This window comes from Petaurus breviceps, unplaced genomic scaffold (assembly GCF_028583685.1).
Source record: "Petaurus breviceps papuanus isolate PSGF00001 unplaced genomic scaffold, PetGlider_PUasm1.0 139, whole genome shotgun sequence".
NCBI classification, from domain to species: Eukaryota; Metazoa; Chordata; class Mammalia; order Diprotodontia; family Petauridae; genus Petaurus; species Petaurus breviceps.
The window spans coordinates 15,024,548-15,039,443 of NW_027185697.1; the positions used below are offsets into that span (position 1 = coordinate 15,024,548).

Here is a 14,896-nt window from a genome sequence, read left to right on the forward strand (position 1 = left end):
GCGTGATTTCTATTTTTGAGCCTGTTGAATTTGAGAAGTTCTAGGTAGTTAGTGATGTATGAGTATAGTTCAGGAGAGAGATTAAGGCCAGGTCTTGGAAATATCTACATAGAGGTGATCATCAAGCTTTGTGGGAGCTGATGCAATCACAAAGAGAGATAATAGAGTGGAAGGAGAGAATAGAGGTCAGGGCAGAGACTTGTGAAACATTTAGTTATTCAGTAATTCAGGAGGTGTTCAATGATATTAAATGTTTGAAAATTAGTGCTACTAAAAAAATCTATTATCAATAGTTTGGGGGTATAGGGAATCTTTCTTTTTGCTCCATATTTTATCATAGTGCCTGGCACAGAGTAGGTGATTAATAAGTGCTAGGTGGTTTGAATTGATTTTGATAATAATTATTCTGATAAATCACACTACTAAGACAGGAAGAGACTGAGACCAAATGAAAAGAATTTTTCAATGATTAGACCTGCAAGAATGATAATAGGCTCCTCACCTCCTTGCATTTCTGATGAATAAAGGTCATCTGATTGTGGAGGCTGCTTGAGCATGTTCACATTGCCAGTAAAGATTAGATTATGTGATTTTTGAGGCTTCTTCTGCCTGAAAGTTTGAGATTCTTTGGAAGGATAAATGAAAGAAAGGATCTGAAAATGTCTGTAATTTTCAAGGGCTATTCAGATCACAAAGTAGGCCAGTTTCCCCATTCTTTAAGAGGAAGTTGGTCACCACATCCTTAATTCAATGTCTCTCCTTCCTTGCTAGCAATGATTATAGATGAACCGCAGGATTTCAAACAATATGAAGTGGTTTATCCTCAAAAACTACATGTCATGCAAAAAAGACAGATCCAAGAGAACACAACGGAGCCTTATGGAAAGGAGGTAAACACTGGGGATGCCCCTGTGGGGTAGTCATCTCAGCCTGGAAACCAGGAGAACACAGTCCCTCTCAAATCAAATTTTCTGGGATGGATACAATCTCACAGCTGGGTCCCTGAGCCCCAAATGCCCATCTCATATGTGCTGCCTGATCTCACTGGAGCTTGCACTTTTATAGTGAGCAGGTGCCATAAAATTACAAATAGCAATGCCTTGCATTGATCTAGCTTGTCAAGCTTTTCAAGCTGTTTTACATTTGATGCCTCATTTTGTGCTCATTTCAGGCCTGTGTGATAAGTGCTATAATTATGTCCATTTCACAGATGAGGAAATTGAGGCTAAGTGAAGCTAACTAGCTTTCCCAGGGTCACATAATTGCCAAGTTATTGAAAAAGGATTAGAACTCAGGTCTTCATGACTTTACAGGTCCAATAATCAAATCCACTCCTCCACAAAAAGGCCTTGACTTTCCCAGGAAGTCTTTACCTCCTTGGATGTGTTATGTCTTCATTTGGGGTAGGTGCCTCAGCATGAATGGTGGTACCTAACTGCATGGGTCTACCCATGAGGCTTTGATCAAGTGTGAATAATAGATTGTTGTGTTATAACACACTTTCCCTGAGCTGCAATCATATCTCTAGAGCTGTGTAAGGTACCCCCCCATGTTTATCTAGCCATACTTCAAAAGACACACAATTAACTTTAGTCTTTTACGTTTGCTACTACCCAAACTCCATAAATGTACTTCACCAGTTGCCTCAAATTCCATTCCCAGTCTACTTAAAAACATAAAATTTATTGGGTGAAATAAGAGAATATAATGCTGGGCAGATCAAGAAGATCTGGACAAATACCCCTTCTGACACTTATCATTCAACTGACCTTGGTCAAGACATTTAATCTCTCAGATAATGCCCTAGCAGAAGGGCTTGTAGCCTTTTCTTAAATTGACCCATTTGACAATTGGTGAAGACTATAGACTCCCTACACACAATGTTTTTGAATGCGTAAAATAAAATATATGGAATCTTAAAGGAAATCAATGCTACAAAACAACAACAGGGATTTGTTGCTAGGTGTTGCTGACAGTCATCCTTTTCAACACAGAGAGACACTTTAATAATTGTTTCATTTTATGCTTGGAGCAGAGTCCTGGGGTGCACAAAAACCAATGGGCTACGAGTGGCATTTTTAGAACTCTTATATAGGATAAGGCAGGATGGATGTGATGAATTTTGACTGAAGGCAAAGGGAAATGTTTACACATCAAAGAACTGATAGCAGAAGGGGAATATCTACATTAAGTAAAATAATAGACTGATCAGCCAAAACCAGAGGCAAAGCGGATATCTCAAGCTGGAATTTTGCAGACAGACAGATTAACATGGTAGTAGCACCAGGGATATAATTAATATCTCAGCTTGATTTCACAGACTAGCAAGTTGAAATGACCAGATGTCTTTTTTTTTTTGCTTTTTTGTGAAGGCCAATTGGGGTTAAGTGACTTGCCCAAGGTCACATGGCTAGTTTTTGTGTTAAGTGTCTGAGGCTGGATTTCAACTCAGGTCCTCCTGACTCCAGGGCCGGTGCTCTATTCAGTGTGTCACCTAGTTACCCCAACTAGATGTCTTAATGAAATGGTGACAATACCAAAAAAAAAAATCTGTTACTACACCAATTATATGTAAATACAGTATTTGGTCAGTCAAAAAGTACTCACTTTTCCCATCTAAGTTCACAGAACCCATCTATGGATGCCAATTTAAAAACCCTTGCTCTAGAACTTATGTTTTAAATAATTGATGTTGTGTGATCTGTAGGGATGATGTTTTGACACTGGGTATTTTCCAGGCTGATTAAATGATAAATCCTTCCTGAAAAGGAGTTGATTATTGGTGAACTAGCTGTTTTCTGAGTTTATTCCAGCTTCAAATTTCACTAATCAACCTATAAGACTCCAAAAAATAAAAGCTTTTGGCTTGATTGCTAATAATGACTTTTTGCTTTTTCCAGGAAAAATATGAACCTGAAATACAATATCAGATTACATTAAATGGTGAAAATGTGGTCTTTCAACTACACCAAAACAAGTGAGTCATGTTATCTAACTTGATCCTGTTAAGTGCTAAAATCCATTTTGGATTTCAGAACACATGCCTTCAAGCTGAAGATGGAGGACCTAACATGGAATGAATGCCAAAGCTGTCATAATTTTTATTTTCCATATTGATTTTTTTCCAAGTAGAAATGAGGACTTGGAGATACCTTTAGAGTCACTAACCTTAGGGGAGCAGAAGAGGAGGATAGCCCTGATGGAAGTTCTGGCATTTTACTAGTCTGGAAGATTTGGGTTCAAATCTTGTCTCTGTCTCTTACTGGCTATGTTACAATGGGAAAAGTCACAACCTCTATGACCTTCAATTTCTTTCTCTATAAAATGGGGAATGTATATATATATATATATATATATATATATGTGTGTGTGTGTGTGTGTGTGTGTGTGTATTCATATTATATACATATATGTATATATATTTAGTATCTATATCTGAAACATGTTGGAGGGCACTGAAAGGATAATATATGTTTTGTCAACTTTGAAGTAATATACAAATGTCAATTTCTTATTATCAAATTATTTTGAATATTTCATTGGGGACCGTAATTAAAAAGAAACCTAGGACTTGAAAAAATAGCATGAATTCTGAAGAAAAGGGAAAAGAAGTGGGACTGGGGAAGAAGAATTCCCAAAAGGAGGGGAATAGAGTCGAGTAAGCTTTTGTGTCGCCAGAACAAAGGAATAGTGAGCAGATGTAATTAGGTCCATTCCCAGCCTCAGTTGTCATTGAGATGGCTGGGAAAAGGGTAGTTTTGACTTGGAACCAATGGTGTTTCTTTGTCTATAAACTAATAGCCTTTGACAGGAGGAGATAGTAAGAAAGATCTTTGTTCTGTGGTTGGGGAATGAGAAACAATCCAGAGGATCCTACAAGTCCTGCTATAGAAGATGATCCCTGAACAAGGTTTTGAAAGAAGCTGGGGAATCCAAGAGACAAAAGCTACAACAGTGTGCATTCTAGGCATGGCTGACTTTACAGCCTTTGCAAAGTCATGGAGGGAGATGGAGGCAGGATATAGGTCACCTATTGACCTAGAATAATCCAGTACATTAGGGGAAACAATGTGAAACCAGTCTGGAAAAGATCTGTTGTAGCCAGATTGTGAAGGACTTTTAAATGCCCAATAGAGAAGTTTGTATTTTATCTTTAAGGTAATAACAATCTAATGAAACTTTTCAATAACGAGAGAGGCTTGGTTGGATCTGAACTTTAGTTATATCAATTTCAAAGCTATGTGGATGATGCATAGGAGAAGGCAGCAACTGGAAACAGGGGAATCAGTTAGGAGGAGGCTCTTAAAATGATTCAGTTGAAAAGAAATGAGGAGGTCAATAGCTGTGACAGGCAAAAGAAGCAAGATTGAAGATATATTAGTGAGAGAATATCAGCAAGACTTAGCATCCTAGCTAATAGAAATTCAGACTTGAAAAAGATCTAAGAGTCCAACTCCCTCATTTTGTGTATGGAGGGTCCTCAGATTCAGAGAAAATAGTAACTTGCAAATACTGGGGTAGCATTTGAAGTTGGAAACTCAAACTCAATTCCGTGCTGGATAGCCACAAGAATTCTGGCTTCGGGGGAGGACTAGACTAGCTGACCATTGTATTTCCATCCAACTCTAAGGTTCTTTGATTCTGTGAAAACTACATTGAGACAAGTCAAAGAGCATATTTTTCCTTAGTCATCCCTGGTTTTGACTATATCATGAGTCATGCTGGCGGCTTCTTTTTCTTTCCAGTGACCTCCTATCTCCAGACTACACAGAAACATATTACTCATCTGATGGCAAGGAGATCACCACCAGTCCTCAGGCCACGGTAGCTATGAGGGCAACTTCTGGGATTTACTTAACTTTACTCACAGTCATATGTATACTGAATAGGGTAAAGTTTACTGGCATTTGTGTTTTGTCCTAAAAACAATAAGAAAGTTTCTTGAGCAAGAAAGACATGGTCAGACCTATGGTGAAAATAAATTCTTGTTAGGACTTGACTTTTTTTTATGAGGTGGTTGAACTTATTGGCTTCTGATGTCTTTTCAAGCTTTTTCTTGTGATTATCTGACCAAGGGAGGATGGGGCATTGGACAAAAAATAGACATTTAGTAGAATCAAGTTGTCATTCTCAATGCAAAGGCTCCTATAGCCTAATAAAGGAAGTATAAAGATAACTCTTCAGGAATAAGATGATGCAGAAGGAGACATTGTTTAACTCTCCATATTCCAATGACTCTATCATTCAATGAACAAACAAGCATTTAGAAAGCACCTACTATGTGTCGAGCACTCTAATAAATTATTAGAGTGCAAGTATGAACAAATCATACTTTCTATGGTCTTGGGATCCCACGCAGAGAGGTAATTATGCTGAGTGATGTCCAGTGTCAAAAGTAATAAAGTGGATTTTTATCACAGGTTGCTGAAGAGCTTGTTACATATGCTAAGAGAGGAGACGAAGGAAGGAGAGACAGTAGCCAAGGACCTGGGGAGGGTGATGGGACTCTGAGGAGTTGGGATCCAGAAACAGACTCTACAATTTCCACTGATTATGTGTTTTAACTCATAGAGGCCAACTTTCGGAAAACCTGCCCAGAAGTGAACATTTTTCCTTTCAAGTTGTATATTTGTTATAGACTTGGTAACCTCCCTCACACTGAGTCCAGGATGATCTTGGAGACCCATAAAGCTAGGGGGCAGAGCAGGGGCTAAGGGATTATAGTGGAATGTCACTGGGTGATATTTAAAATCAGGTCCCAAAAGATCTGGTTTAAATAATGACTTAGATACTTACTACCTTGGGTAACACTTCTTTTTTTTCCACTTCAATTTTCAAATTTGCAAAATGATGGGGATTGAATCTCAGAGATCCTTAATAGCGCTAAAACTATGATTCTATGACCTTTGAGACCTTGGAAACCAGTCACTTAACCTCTTTGGACCTCAGTTGACTCATCTAAGGGGTTGGACCAAATATCCCTAACATCTAGCTGTATGGTTAGGAACTGGATATGGGAGTCCATTAGAAGAGATGAAGAAACTGCTTCAACCATTCATTGTAGGCTGGCACCTTATCTGTAGCTTATGGATGAAAGGAGATGCCCAGAGGAGTGAAAGATATTTTTCCAGGATCACACTTTCAATTTGTGACAGAAGCAGGACTTGGACCCTCATGTTTCTGACTGACTTCCAGCCTAGTTCTTTGTCCACTAGGCCGTAATGCTTTTTAAGGTCAACTCAAAAGGTCCATCTCAGAAATCTTATATCCTTAACATGAATTGTCTTTTCTTGTCTTTTTCCTTTTTTTTCTGAGAGGTTATTGGGGTTAAGTGACTTGCCTGAAGTCACTCATATAGTAAGTGTCACATGTCTGAGGTCATATTTAAACTCAGTTCCTCCTGAATCCAATTTTCTTTATTGGAACAATTCACTGTAGTTTTGGGACATCAACAATAAATGTGATAGTTTTTGGTCATTCTGAGCTGAAGGATTCATAGTAATTTTCTATGGCCCCCATGGGCATGGAAGTCAGGCTTTCAGTTAAGTGGGAGCTATGGGCAGCAGTGATGAGGCAGTAGGCTGGTATTTGGAAGGGCCAGAGTCAATTCTGTGAGCTAAGATAAAAGCAGGGGCTTGGGCCACCAGGCCACATCTGTGGTTTCCTGAAAAAAAAACTGTTCACTCACAACCTATTGTACTTCTCTCCTCACCAGGAACACTGCTATTACCAAGGTCACATCCTGAATGAGAAGAACTCTGTTGCCAGCTTCAGTCTGTGTGGGGGGCTGAGGTGAGAGCATCTGGTAGTCAGGCTCAATGCTGTTGCAAGCCCTAATCCAATTCAATAAGCATTTAAGCACATACTATATGGACAGCCCAATGTTGAAATGGAAAGCAGTCCCTGCCTTCCTAGAGCTGCTGACATCTATTTTTTAAATAAAGTTCTAGCTTGTCTTGCTCAATCAAATATAAATTCCCTAAGCTTAAACTTTCATTTCATTTTTTTTCATCATATTCCCAATGCTTGGCACAAAGTAGAAGGTTAATGAATGTTCATTGATTATTAATTGAGTCAGGGAAATGGAGAGGGTTACAATATCTGAACCATTGAAATAGATAGATATGTACATATTATATGTGTGCCATATATTATATGTATATGACATATATAAATATATAATATACAATTATACATGTATAATAATATGCCATATATAATTCATCTATATGTTATACATATACAACATATATGCAGATATGATTCTATATAATGTATATAATAATATAGAATCACATCATCCTTATTGTATGCCCTAGATGAATAGAATTATATGTGCATATGATATATTTTATTTGGATATATAATTTACTATCATTACTTTCAGCTTGCCATTGACAGGACCCTAACTAATGATATGTGCTAATACCCACTTAAAGACCCTGGCTATTAGCTGGAGTTTTGCCCTAAGATATCAGAATTTAGAGGGTATAGTGGATAATAATGAAGTATTCCTTCAATCAGTAGAAGCAACTAAGATTAGTTTGCAGGAATCATTTGCTAAAATAGCAAGCAACAGGATGACAGTTTCCTGTTTCCATTTGTTGGCTCCTTCCCATTGTGATCACAAACCTGACAAGCTCAATACTATCCCAGCAGGACCCTCCTACAAAAAGGTCCTAAAGTGTCTCTCCCCCACTGAAGTCTTGTATCCCAGACTTTGAATTCTCTACCCTCTTCCTCCTACAATGAATTCATTTTTAAAACTTGACCTGATGGGGTCCTTTATCCTGTTTGCCCCTGGACTGTGATACAGTGCCTTGCCTTGGGTTCTTGGCTTGTTATTTCCAGCTGTTAGAGAAGCCAGCCCTCAATTCTTTCCTCTCTTATCTCCCAGGGGCTTCTTTAAGCACCGTAATCAAAGCTACCTAATAGAGCCACTGAAAGGTGGTGACCAAGAGGCCCATTCCATCCTGAAATATGAGGATCTGGAGCCCACAAACCAGACCTGTGGATCAGAGAGCTCGGACCAGAAGCACGTCCTTACCCGGAACCCTAGAGCCATCTCTGACCCAGAAGTGAGCTCCCCTTTCATAATGATGTATCCATGTGTCCTTCACCCTCTCCTCACAATGCCCTCTCCAGCCCTGTTTTTTTTTTTAAGCAATCCAGATGACAATTCTATGTATGACTTCAGAGGGCTGTTTTGCCCTCAATCATTTCTCAGTTGCTTAGGGTCCCTTCCCATTCAATATCAATATTGATATTCCTCATATAAAAATGCATAGTTGAAAGTCTTTTTTCAATTTGTTTGTTTTTAATATCAACAGAATTTTCTTACATCTCCAAAATATATCAGTCTTTTCTTGGTCCTGGATAAAGCTTTTGTAAGTATAAAGATATTAATGTTTCTTAGCCAACTTTGACCAGTATCCACATTAAGAATTAACAGTCTGAGATATAGTGATGTGACAGCTAATGTTTTAACCTTTATAAGAGGAATAGTGGAACAGAATAAGAAGATGGTTGAGATAAAGGTTGTAATTTCATTGGTAAAGAGATTTCCCAGATAAGGAGACTATTTACCAATGAAGGTAAATCCAATCACTCTATTCTATGTAGACCAAGAGCTCCCCAAGCTTTAAAAGCTCCCGTGCCTCACCCAGGGTCCCACTGCTTGTATGTGCCCAAGTTGAGTTGAGTACAGGTCTTTCTGGATATAAAGTCAGCTCTTTATTCTTTATAGGACATTACAACATTACATCCCCGGGGAAGTTATAATAGAATGATACTCTGCCCTGCTCAGAACACATCTCACTGCAGGTTGCATTCTCACTCTCAAGTTCAGCAAGGACACTGACAAACTGAGCAGTTTCTGAAAGAGACTGATGAGGATGGGGAAGGGCCTGGAGTTTCTCCTATATGAGGAGCAATTAAAAGAATTGGGGGTGTTTATCATGGGGAAGAAAGAAGAGACACGAACACTGATATACAAGACAGGCTTTAGATTTATCTGGCTTGGCTTACCCCAGAGTTGCAGAACCAGGAGCAGTGGATGAAAAGGGAACAATTTAGGCTGGATCTCTCCAAATAGCTCCAAATACTCAGAGCTGTCTGAGTGGAATGGGCTGCCCGATGGGACGATGGAATCACCCTTATTGGAGGTCTTCAAGCAAAACTCAGATGACCTCTTGACAAGTGTCTTGTAGAAGGATATTTTTTTCAGGTATGACTTGGGCTTGATGGCTCCCAAGTCCCTTCTAACAGAGATTATATGATTCTATGATGTTTTGATCCTCAATTGATGGCCAATGTCACATTATTTGAGTTATCATTTTAAGAAAATCATCTTTTCTGGACTCACATTTGTAAATGCAAAATTTATTGAGAGTTTCTTGCAATTTTAACTTTCCAATAGTAAAAGGGTGAGGATTTAACTCTTTCCAGACCTCATTAGAGCTACAGAAATCAATCTCTATCATGGGGAATTTGGGAGTGAGCACTATGGGCTAATGAATTGATGAATTTTGAAATATTTAGAAAAGTCAATTATAATCCTTTGACCTCTAAGTTTTCAAATATATGAAAATTTTTTCTTTGAAAAAATACTAATTATTTTATGATAATACTATATCCCTATATTTAGAAGTTGAGCTAAAAGATACATTTACATTATTCTAACCCCCAATTTGATAGATGAAAATAAAGATGACTTGGAAATGTAAGTAAATATCATAGGATCAATAATCCAAAATACAAGGAATTCAACCACAATTTATTATTAAACACTTACTGTGGGCAGAATACTATTCTAGGGCAAGGGGGAGATAGAGTTTACATTTTTGGCTAATTAGAGAGAACAAATAAATAAACACAAATTACCAAAAAGGGTACCCCAAAATTCTAAGTGAGAACTGAAGGGAAAAGTCATCAACAACAGCAAAAAAATAAGGCAGATTTCCATGGAGGAGGATGATCTTTGAGGTATGGTCAGAGGTCAATCAGTAAATCTAGTAAGGAAACTCATTCTGCAGCTCAATAGGGGCATAGAGATTAGGTAGAACAAAATTTGTCCTAGGACAGAGAAGAGTTTGGTTTGACTACAGCACACAGCAGAGGGTAGGGACTGGAATAATATGACTTCAGACTAGGATACAGGGTGGTGTACTGGATGGAGATTGGAGATGGTGTCAGGAAGTTGGTGTTGTTTAGCTGTTTCAGTCATGTCTAACTCTTCATGACCACATTTGGGGTTGTCTTGGCAGATACAGGCGTGGTTTACCATTTCTTTCTCCAGCTCGTTTTACATATGAGGAAACTGAGGCAAACAGGGTGGCGTGACTTGTAAAGGGTCATGTAGCTAGTGTCTGAGGCCAGATTTGAACTCAGAAAGATGAGTCTTCCTGACTCTGGGCCTGGCACTCTCTTGACTGTGCCACCTAACTGCTCTTCAGACACTAGATAGCTGTGTGATTCTGGACAAATCAACTTACCCTCTCTGAATTAGCTTCCTCATTTGTAAAAGAAGGAAGGTGGGGGAGCTGGGGGTAGGGGGAGTTGGACTTAATAATGCCTCTGTGCCTTCCAGTTCTAAATCTATGGTCCAAGGATAACTAAGTGTCACCATGGATAAGGCCCTGGAGTCAGTAAAACTCCACTTCCTGAATTCAAATTCAGCCTCAGACACATAGCTGTGTGACCCTGGGAAAGTAACTTTACCCTACTTGCCTCAGTTTCTCATCTGTACAATTATCTGGAGAAAGAAATGGCAAATCACTCTAGTGTCTCTGTCAAGCAGACCCCAAATGGGGTCAGGAAGAGGTGTACATATCTGGAATGAGTGACCAAAATAAAAGCTATGATCCAGATGAAACAGATGAAGCCAGATTGTGAAAATCCTTGAATCCCAGGTAGCAACTTTACTTGGGAGACAGCAGGAAGCCCCTTCCCTTCCTCCCTTCCCTTCAGCATTCTTCTTTTCATTTTTGTCTTGATCAGGATTTTCTTTATTTTATTTCAGTATGATATGCACAAAGGGAATCAGACATCAATAAGAAATTTTCTTTTTGACGTGGTCAGCCTCCTCAATGTGGTGAGTTGCCCTTCCTCTGCGTAAGTTGTGTCCATGTTGGATTCTGGGATTTCTGATGATTACCTGACCAAGGAGAGAGAACCTGAGAAGAAGAATTGAATATAATCAAGGTGTCTCAGTCTTCTATCACCTATCCAGGAAATTTTGAAACAATTATCTTTAGAAGAAGGTGTAGAAGACAACACTCAGTTTTACCCTAATACTTCAATGGTTCCATCACTTAATATCTCCAGAAGCCTTTATTGAGCATCTATGATGTGCCTGGCAGTGTGACTGACTGTGAGAATACACATGTAAAGAAGGAAGGGAACAAAGGAGGATTTATTGATCCCTAATTATGTGGCAGCCACTGTACCAAATGCTTTACAAATATTATTTAATTTGATCCCTAAAATAAGCCTGCGAAGCAGGTGTTTTTACTATCACCATTTCACAGATAAGAAAATTGATGCAAGAGAACGCTAGATGGTACAGTGAATAGAGCACTGGCCCTGGAGACAGGAGGACCTGAGTTCAAATCTGAGCTCAGACACTTAACATTTACTAGCTGTATAATCTTGGGCAAGTCATTAACACCAAATGCCCTGCCTTCCCCCCTCCAAAAAGACAAAAGAAATGACTCCAACAGACAACCATAAATATTAAAACAGAGTAAAAAAAAGAAAATTGAGGAAAACAGAGGTTAAGTTACTAGCCCATAATCCCATAGATAGCCAAATTTGGATGCTGTTCTCCCTGACTCCAGGCCCAGGGCTTTATCTACTGCACCACCCAGCTTTCTTCATCCAAATGATAAAACAATATCTCCTCTCAATGATCTGGAAGCAAACACCACCATGACCCATATACCCCCATGACCAAGAGCGTTACCCATTCACCTAATTTCATTATTCATTACAATTATTTTATTTTATTTTAAAGAGGGGAAGGCAAGGCAACTGGGATTAAGTGATTTGCCCAGTATCACAGAACTAGTAAGTGTGTCACATGTCTGAGATTGGATCTGAACTCAGGTCCTCCTGATTCCAGAACCAGTGCTCTATCCACTGTGCCACCTAGCTACCTCCATTACAATTATTAATAATGTATTAAATATATGTATAAACAGTAATAATTGGCATTATTTACATAGCATTTTATATTTTGATTAACATCCTTCTCTTAGCTGATGCACACAGCCCTACCCTTGTGCGGTCAGCCATTTGTCCAGAGGATATCACCCCTGAAGCATTCTTTGCCCCTTCAAATGACTTTATATGTACTAATGTGTATGAGTGCCTCTCCCTTTATCCCACCCCCAGCAGAAGGTTAGCTGTTGGAAACAAAGTCTGATTTTTATTTTTGCTTCTGTTTTGCCTTTGTAAACCCAACGCTGAACTAGGGACTTTGTGGGCTGTTTTGTACCATTAATCCACAAGTGTTTATTAAATACCTGCTATGTGCCCCAGCTATGTTGGGCTCTGGGGATAAAAAAAAAAAAACCTTCCTTCCAATGGGAAATAAAACAAGTAACTAGATCAAATATACTGAATAATTACACTTAATAAATGCAAATCTAACCAAGGCAGTTAAATACAATGTAGCTTTAGAGGAAGGACACAAGCATCAGGGCTCACAGAAGGCTATGTCTAGGAGGTGGTATGTGAGCTGTATCCCGGAGGTAAAGAGGGAGTGCACTCCAGGCATGTCAGTCAGCCAGTGGAAAGACTTGGAGATGGGAGATAGAGTGTCCCGTGTAAGGAATAGAAAAGGAATGAAAAAAAAACTAAGGACATAGGTGAGGGCTGAAGAGAGAGAGAGGCAGAAAGACAGACAGAGAGAGAGACAGACAGACAGAGACACAGAGAGACAGAGAGAAAGAAATTACTGGGATTTGCCAAAAACTTACTTTAAAAGATAAGAATCCAATAGCTCAATTCAATGATTCCAGCATCTTTGTCTACTTAGAGACTGGATGTCAGCTACCTCTATACAGGCTGAAGGCAACTTTTTCCCCCCATTTTCCCTGATTCTTGTTTTCAGCAGGACAGATTGCTCAGGACTTGGAGATGCCAAGATCTGTGGAAATAGGTAAATTATCCTGGTTCTTAGTCCTAGAAATCTTCAGCCACAAAGATCATTGTTCTTTCCACAGATCTATAATACCTTGGATGTTCACGTGGCCCTGGTGGGCATGGAGATCTGGTCAGATACCAATAAGATTAACGTGGTATCAAATATACAGACCACCTTCAACAAATTCTTGAACTGGCACCAAAGATGGAAGGAGAGGAAGCATGACCATGCTCAGCTGCTCAGGTGAGGGCTGATTAATCAGGGCCACTCAGAGATAACAAAGCTGCCCCCCCCCATAGGGCTTCTCTGTAACCCTTCACAATGTGTATTGCTCTGACATTTGATCTTCATCTCTTTGGGGTTAGAAGCCTTTGCAGTATGAGCAATGGGAAGGGGATGCTACCTTCTTCAGGTGTGGAATCCCAGGAGACCTCAATCATGGGCATCGTAATGATTCCTGGGGCCTAGTGTTCTCAGGTTACCTTGACTCTTGGTGCTTGGGTTCAAAGGGCAAGAGGGGTCTAAATATGGCTATTCCTTTTGGGATGACACAGGATTATGAAATCCTGGATATGGAAACTGAGGCCCAGGGAAGTTTAGTCACTTGCTAAAAGTCATGTTGGAAATAACCAACAGAGTGAGATTTGTACCCAGGTCTCATGACTCCAAAGCTAATGTTCTTGCAGTACATCTCATTGCCTTATCAACTACCCTGTGTGGGACCAGAAGGTATAGGAAGAAAGAACATTGGATGTGGATTCATGGAACCTGGTTTCCATTCTTATGCTTACTACCTTGGGGATAAGTAATGTCACTTCAATTTTCTGGGCCTTCATCAGCAATATCACCATCATCATCATCATTGTTATCATGTATATAACACCTACTATGTGCCACACACTGGGGCTAAGTGCTTTATTATAATGATCTCATTTGATCATCATAACACCCTTGTCAGGTAGGTGCTATTATTATCTGCATTTTTTATGAGAAAACTGAGATAAACAGATGCACCCACCCCACAGAGCTAGTACATGCTTTAAGTCAGATTTAAACTCAGGTGTTCCTGATTCCTGGTCCAGTGTTGTATTCACTGAGCCATCTGGGTGTGGCATGCTATCATGGGCAGCACTGTACAGGAGGAGGCACAGGACACACTAGAGACCGTGGTTCTATTACTAACTGTAGGGGCTTTGTGCAAGTCACTTAATTTCTGTAAGGCTCAATTTTCTCATTTGTAAAATGGAGCTAATTATGGCTGTACTACTTAATTCATTTGACTATTTCATGCAAAAAGCAATTGATAAACCAGTGTTATCAGAAATCAGAATAATTGTTGGCAAAGCACACACCCACACACACACACACACACACACACACACACACACACACACTTCTATCTCTCTATATTTCCTTGTTTCCTTTTTGTGTCCCTCCTTTCTTCTTTCCTTATTCCCTCCCTCGCTTCCTTTCTCTTTTTCTCTTCCTTCCTTCCCTCCTTCCTTCCCCTTTCCCTCCCTTTTTTGTTTCCTTCCTTCCTCTTTCTTCCTTATTTCTACCTATACTTTCTTTTCATATTTTTTCCTCCTTATATCTCTTTTTTCCTTATTTTCTTTGTCCCTCTCTGTTTTCTTTTTTCTTTCCTCCCTCCCTCCATTCTTCTTCTTCTTCTCCTCCTCCTCCTTCTCTTCTTCCTTCTCCTCCTCCTCCCTCCCTCTCTCTCTCTCTCTCTCTCTCTCTCTCTCTCTC

At 39.4% G+C, this 14,896-nt stretch overlaps 1 protein-coding gene across 1 annotated transcript in view; it reads left to right on the forward strand.

The window, feature by feature from the left end:
- ADAMDEC1 (ADAM like decysin 1) overlaps positions 1 to 14,896 on the forward strand; it is a 31,004-nt gene that overhangs the window by 4,613 nt on the left and 11,495 nt on the right. Inside the window, exons 2-9 of the mRNA XM_069067967.1 lie at positions 772 to 890; positions 2,901 to 2,977; positions 4,746 to 4,824; positions 6,716 to 6,792; positions 7,898 to 8,078; positions 8,331 to 8,387; positions 11,021 to 11,092; positions 13,227 to 13,390. Coding sequence (XP_068924068.1) covers positions 772 to 890; positions 2,901 to 2,977; positions 4,746 to 4,824; positions 6,716 to 6,792; positions 7,898 to 8,078; positions 8,331 to 8,387; positions 11,021 to 11,092; positions 13,227 to 13,390 — 826 coding nt within the window. The remainder of the gene's footprint in view (positions 1 to 771; positions 891 to 2,900; positions 2,978 to 4,745; positions 4,825 to 6,715; positions 6,793 to 7,897; positions 8,079 to 8,330; positions 8,388 to 11,020; positions 11,093 to 13,226; positions 13,391 to 14,896) is intronic.